The sequence below is a fragment of the Crocuta crocuta genome, unplaced genomic scaffold, assembly GCF_008692635.1.
Source record: "Crocuta crocuta isolate KB4526 unplaced genomic scaffold, BGI_CrCroc_1.0 scaffold440, whole genome shotgun sequence".
Taxonomy (NCBI): Eukaryota; Metazoa; Chordata; class Mammalia; order Carnivora; family Hyaenidae; genus Crocuta; species Crocuta crocuta.
This window is the reverse complement of record NW_027527457.1, coordinates 1,154,042-1,161,420: the sequence shown is the minus strand read 5'-3', so window position 1 is coordinate 1,161,420 and position 7,379 is coordinate 1,154,042. Positions and strand designations below refer to the sequence as shown.

General features: G+C 35.5%; 1 protein-coding gene across 1 annotated transcript in view; it reads left to right on the top strand.

Annotated features, from left to right (window-relative positions):
* HDAC8 (histone deacetylase 8) overlaps positions 1-7,379 on the top strand; it is a 198,906-nt gene that overhangs the window by 2,376 nt on the left and 189,151 nt on the right. Inside the window, exon 2 of the mRNA XM_077763227.1 lies at positions 5,910-6,017. Coding sequence (XP_077619353.1) covers positions 5,910-6,017 — 108 coding nt within the window. The remainder of the gene's footprint in view (positions 1-5,909; positions 6,018-7,379) is intronic.

Here is a 7,379-nt window from a genome sequence, read left to right as displayed (position 1 = left end):
TCCATTATAATAATTGATTTTGTCAAAGATTATCAAATGGATGCTAAAACCATTGAGTAAAAAGTTCTTGGGGATCAGGATATTCACAGTCTCAAATTATTATCCCACAGGTTCCTTGCTAATTACTAATGAGGAAATGTCCATTTACAATGGGAATATCTGGCAGCCACTAAGTTAAACAAGTGATTAAACCCATCATTGTCAATACCATGACAACTTGACATTGTACCTCTTGATGTGATGTAATAAGAAGTACAGAGCATCATTTATGAAATATTCTTGCCAAAGATATTTGACCTGAATCTAAATATGAAAGTAACAATTAGACAGACCTAGAATGTGAGACTTCCAACTGGCCTGGATTGTTCAAAAAGCCATTTTCATGAAAAACAAAACAAGGTAGAGGAATTGTTCTAGATTGAAGAAGTAGCATGAACTCTTAACAGTCAAATGCAATGTGCCAATCTTGAGTGGATTCTGAATTGGGGAGGGAAATCATAAACAGCTATGAAAGACATTTTTGGAATAACTTGGTAAATTTGAATTTAGACTATGATATTATTAAATTAATATTGATTTCTCAGGTGTGATAATGTGGAAGACTTCTTTTTCTTAGGAGATGCATGCTGAAGTATTTAGGAGTGAAGTGTCCTCATATTTGTAGCTTACTTTCAAATGGCTCAAGAAAATTGTGTGTGTGTGTGTGTGTGTGTGTGTGTGTGTGTGTGTCTGAAGAGAGCAAATATGATAAATTAGTAACAGTTGGTGAATCTAAGTATAAGATGTGTGACTACTTATTGTACCATTCTTCTAACTCTTCTCTGGGGTTGAAAGTTTTCAAAGTCAGAGTTAGAAAAACACTTCTTTTTAAAGCCTTGGAAATACATGGTGAGGTTCAACAAGCAGTGCTGGGACAATTGAATATGCACATGCAGAAGGATAAAATTAGACCCTTACCTCATACCATACACAAAAATTATCTAAAAATGGAAAAGCGACCTAAATGTAAGAGCTAAAGCTATAAAACTTATAAAAGAAAATGTAGGAGAAAACCTATAAGACCTTGGTAATGCAACTATTTCTTGGGTACAACAACAAAAACATCCATAAAACAAAACAAAACAAATTTCAACAAAATTTTATCAAAATTAAAAACTTTTGTACTTCAAGAGACATCATTATGAAAATAAAAAGACAACTCATAAGCTGGGAGAAAATATTTGCAAAGTACATATCTGATAAAGAACTTGTATCCAGAATATACAAGTCTTACAATTCACCAAAGACAATATATGAATCATTAAAAAGCACACAAGAAGATGCTCAATATCGTTAATCATACAGAAATGCAAATTAGAACTACAGTGAGATACAACTACACACCCACTAGAATGGCTGTAATAAAAGATAGATGGTAAATGTGGGCAAGGATGTTGAGGAACAGAAACCCTAATACATTTCCGGTAGGAATGTAGACTGGTAGAGACACTTTGGAGAACAGTTTAACAGTTTCTTGAGATGTTAAACTTTTCATACATCCCACCAATTCCACTCCCTATAGAAATAAAAACATATGTCTACACAAAGACTTACAATCTAAATGTTCACAGCACATCTATTTTGTTTTATTCTATTTGGTTGTTCATAATAACCAGAAAGTAAGAACAACCCAAATTTCCATCAACTAATGCATGAATAAACAAAATATTGTATACTCAAATACTGGAATACTATTCAAGGATTTAAAAAGGAATGAAATACTGATACATACAGCAAAATGATTGAGCCTCAAAAGTATTATGCTCAGCAATCATGCTCATGGGTATTTACCCAATTGTGTTGAAAACGTATGTCCATACAAAACCTGTACACAAATGTTTATAGAAAACTTTTTTCATAACTGCCAAAATTTAGAAGCGGCCAAGATATCTATCAATGGTAAATGGATAAGGAAACTGTGTTATATCTATACAATGGAATGTTATTCAGCAATAAGCAGATGAGCTATCCTGTACTGTATAATTGAAATAAGCTAAGAGGATAGAACTTAAGTATTCTCACCAAAAAAGATAAATATGTGAGGTGATAGGTGTGTTAATTAATTAGATGGGGGCACTCCTTTCACAATGTATATGTGTATCAAATTGCCACAACATACACTTTAAATCTTACAATTTTATGTCAGTTATACCTCAATAAAGCTGAAATTTTTTAAACTGAGCTATCAGGCCATGAAAAGAAATGGAGAAATTTTAAATGCATATTGCTAAGTAAAGGAAGCCAACCTGAAAAGACTACATACTGTATGATTTCAACTATATGACATCCTGGCAAAGGCAAAACTATGGAGACAGTTAAAAAGATTAGTAATTGCCAGGGACTTAGAGAGGAGGAGAGGAATAAATAGGCAGAACACGGGGAATTTTTAGGGTGGTGAAACTATTCTGTATGATTCTGTAAGTGTGAATACATGACACTATACATTTGTCAAAATTCATGTAATTGTACAACACTAAGAGTGAACCCTAGTGTAAGCTATGGATTTTGATAATAATATGTCAGCATTGTACAAGTGTAATGCTAATGCAAGATGTTAATAGGGAAAGCAGTATGTTGGGGAGAGGGTATCTGGGAACTCTCTATCTGTTCAATGTTTCTATAAATCTAAAACTGTCCTTTAAAAACTCTATTAAGAAACTGTGCTAAGTAAAAGAAGCCATATAGAAAAGACCACATATTGTATAATTCCATTTATATGAAATGTTCAGAAAGACAAATCTATACAGAGAGTAGATTAGTAGTTGCCTGGATCTGGGGGTAAGAACAGGGATTAACTATAACACGTATGAGGAATCTTATTGGAGGGATAAAAATGTTCTAAAACTAGATTATGGTGGTGGCTGCCTAACTTACTAAATTTATTAAAAATCATTGAATTGTATACTGAATATGGGTAAAGTTTATGGTATCTAAATTATACTTTAATAGAGCTGAAAAATTTTATTTGATCTCACATTTAAAATTGTCTGTTATGTATTAGTTCCTTATAACTGTGGGAACCCATGTTCATTGATCAGAAAACTAAATATTGTTAAGATGACAATACTCCAAAGTTGATCTACAGATTCAACATCATTCCTACCAAAATCCAAGGTAGCTTTTTGTAGAAATTGACCAGCTGATCCTAAAATTCATATGGAATTGCAGGAGACCTACAGAAAGCCAAAACAATCTTGAGAAAGAACAAAGTTGGAGGATTCATACTATAATCAGAACAGTGTGGTGCTGGCATAAGGATAGACATATAGATTAATGGAATTGGAGAGTCCAGAAATAAATACTCACATTTATGGTCAATTCATTTTTGATGAAGGTACTAATACCATTCAATAGGGAAAGAATAGTCTTTTCAACAAATGGTGCTGGGACAGCTGGATCCACATGCAAAAGAATGAATTTGGACCTCTACTTTGTACCATACATAACACTTCGTTTAAAATAGACCACAGATCTAAATGTAAGAGCTGAAACTATACAACTCTTACAAGAAAGCATAGAAGTAAATCATCATAACCTTGGCTTAGACAAAGGCTTTTAGATATATTACCAAAAGCACAAGCAACAAAAGAAAAAAATAAATAAATTGGACTTCCCCAGAGTTAAATTCTTCAGGGATTCAAAGAACGCCATCAAGAAAGTGAAATGACAAGCAATAGAATGAGAGAAAACATTTGCAAATCATGTACAGGCATATCTTAGAGGTATTGCAGCTTCAGTTCCAGACCACTGCAACAATGCAAATATCACAATAAAGTGAGTCAAATGAATTTTTTGGTTCCCCAGTGCATATAAAATGTATGTTTATACTGTAGTCTACCAAGTTTGCAATAACATTATGTCTGAAAACATGTATATATTTAATTTTAAAATACATTATTGCTAAAAAATTCTAACCATCATCTTAGTTTTCAGTGAGTCATAATCTTTTTTGCTGGTGAAGGGTTTTGCCTCAATGTTGTTGGCCACTGGCTGATCAGGGTGGTTATTGCTGTAGGTTCGGGTGGCTATGGCAATTTCTCAAAGTAAGACAATGATGAAGTTTGCCACATCTATGGACTCTTCCTTTCAATGATTTCTCTAGCATTTGAGGCTGTTTGATAGCATTTTAACCACAGTGGAACTTGTTTCAAAATTAGAGTCAATCCTCTCAAAACCTGCCACTGCTTTATCAACTAAGTTTCTGTAATATTCTAAATCCTTTGTTGTCATTTCAACAATCTTCACAGCATCTTCACCAGTAGATTCTCTCAAGAAACCACTCTCTTTGCTCATCCATTAAAGTTTTATCATGAGATCACAGCCATTCAGTCACATCTTCAGGATCCACTTCTAATTCTAGTTCTCTTGCTATTTCCACAAGCCTTCTATTTATAAAAAATGCATTATCTGTGGAGCACAATAAAGTAAAGCACAATAAAACAAGTATGCCTGTATCTGATCAAAGGCTTGTATCCAGAATACATAAAGAACCGTTCCAACTCAGCAATAGAGACAAATAGCCCAGTTAAAATACGGGCAAAGGATTTGAATGGATGTTTATCCAAAGAAGATGTACAAATGGCCAATGAGCACATGGAAAGATGTTCAACATCATTGGTCATTAAGAAAGTACAAACCAAAACTACAATAAGATACCATTTCACACCCACTAGGATGTCTACAATCAAACAGATAATGACAAATGCACATGAGGACAGGCGAAATGAGAACCTTCATACATTGCTGGTGGGAATGTAACATGATAGAGCCACTTTGGAAAACAATTTGGCAGTTTCTCAAAAGCAAATCATGTAACTGCAGATGCACACCCATTATCCATTTGATATTCTTAGGAACAGCAAGAAGGCCAATGCCACTGGAGTAAAGTCAGTAATAGGGACAGAGAAATTCGTAAAGGCCACATCATGCAAGGCCTTGTGGACCATGGTAGGATGTTGGATTTTATTTTGAATGTGATGGAATTTTGATCAGGAGGTCTTGGGTCTTAGTGAGTTTGTAGTATCCATTGTAAGGCCTAAGAAAGAGACAACTAGAGAGAAGTAATGACTACTGACCAGCGTTAAATGCCCATCTGTGGTTGGGAACCATAAATGTGTAATGGTGTACATCTGCAGTTACATGGTTTGTTCCAGTAGTACTCGGCCATCCTAGCTTTGGGAAACAGAAAAAAACAGGTGGTCAGACTGGTTTAAGGTTGGGATCTGAGGTTCAGATGTTAGGAGGAAACCGGCTAAGTTAGCTCACCATGGTAAACTAACTCATAAGTAAGTACTAAGGTAGGTTTTTACAGAGAAAAATCACATTTTCAGGAGTCTTTTAAAAAGGAAGTACTGTATTTCTGCCTTTTGCCATCTTTCACTGCTTTGCTGTAAGCAATTTAGAAGCAATTAATTTAGTGAAAGGAGCATTGAGAGGACACTTAAATACAAGCCTCAGCTCTCCCAGTGACTGTGAGACTAAGGGTAAATTGTCAAAGCCGACAGCTGTAAGAAGGCTAAAGAAATTATCTTTCTGGCTGCTTGTTAAATCATGCCAAGAAACTAGCTTTGTACCATTAAATAAAACTCTTCAACCTTTCTTGGCAACAATTCTTACCAAATTTCCTCCATGTTACCAAATTTTTCCTGATGCAGTTTAGCCCATTTTCCTTGTGCTAGTGATCACCTATACAACATCCCTTCTTAGAATAAAGTATAGTTTAAATCAGATCCTACCCCTCCTTTGCTCAAAACCCTCCAAAGGCTTCTTATCTCACTAAGAATGAAGTCCAAACTCCTTGTGATGGCCCCTGTGATTTGGTCCCATCAGAACTCATCTTGTACCACTCTCCTTCATTAACTGTGTTCCAGCCACACTGGCCTTTCAGCTTCTCAAATAGGCCAAGGAAGTTCTTTCCTGCCTCAGAGCTTTTGCAATGCTGCTCTCTCTGCCTGGAAGACTTCTCCATCTCAGTATGGGTGAGTTTTGTTTCACTTTTCAGGTCTTTGTCTAAATATCACCTATTCAGAAAATCTTTCCTGACCAACCTATCTGAAGTAGCCTTCCACACATACTGTTATTCTTCATCATATTACTGTGTGTTATTTTTGTAACGTTGCTCGTCACAGTATGCGGTTTTCTTGTTTGTTTTTGTATTTTTCATCTGCTTCCACATATCCTCATACACGCACTGTGAAGTCTTTGAGAATAGGTTATTATCTGTTCCTCTTTATTCCCAGAGTATAGAACAGAGTGAGTGCTGAATACAAATTTATATGCTGAGGGGGGAAGGAAGGGAAAAAACCTCTTTTGTTACCTACACCCAATGAGTATTCACTTGGATTATTTCTCAAACCCTTAGTTATTTGTATTGTCCTCTGCTGGACTTTTCCATAAGTGTAATAAAATCCTGATTTCCTGACTGATCTTGAATATTAGAGAGTCAGAACTAGAAGTCATCTGTTCTAACTGCTCTCTCCATATAGAAACCATTCCACAGTATCTATCCCAGGATTCCATAAAATGCCTCAGTGGCAACTACAGGAAGTAAAGGGGTAGCTAAATATACAGAGTTCTGGACCCCTCAAGTGTCCACCCCTACTCATGCTTTAGCCAGAGAAGTCTTGATTTTGTTTGTTTTCTATATTGGGATTCCACCTAAAATTTCACTTGAAAAAACAAAGTCTGCCGCTTCAAAGAAGTTTGAAAACTAAAGCTCTAGGGCACCTGGCTGGTTCAGTGAGTAGAGCATGTGACCTTTGGTCTCAGGGTTGTAAATTCAAACCCCACATTGGGCATAGAGTTTACTTAAAAAGAGCTATAGATCAGACCTATGCCTGAACATGCATATCTTGATGTTCCATCACACTGTTTTTATATCTCTGTCTTCAGTATTTAAAGATGACACTACTGACAGCAATCACCACTTGTGCATATGTTTTGTCACTACAAAGACAAATGTACCACCAAATGATTCTTTCTACATTTAAAGCCTGTCCATTGGTTTGAGGCACTTGCCATGAGTTAAATAAGATGTTTATTTCATAGACTTATCTTGATGCTACACATCAAGATGATTTGTGCAGTCTCCTATCAGTCCCACTGAATCCTGTGCTGCAGTACTCAGAACCACTTCAAATATGACCTTACCATATATCTTCCACTCTCCTTATTTGTTTCACATCAGTGAATTACCTTCTTGGTTTCAATATTAAATTTCACCAGAGTGATATCCACCCACTTTGCCAATTGATTCAAGTCATTTCAATTTTCCGTGTGTCTACCAAACAAAACTGCCACATCTAACTTTATTTTTTGGATATATTTAATGCAAATATCCC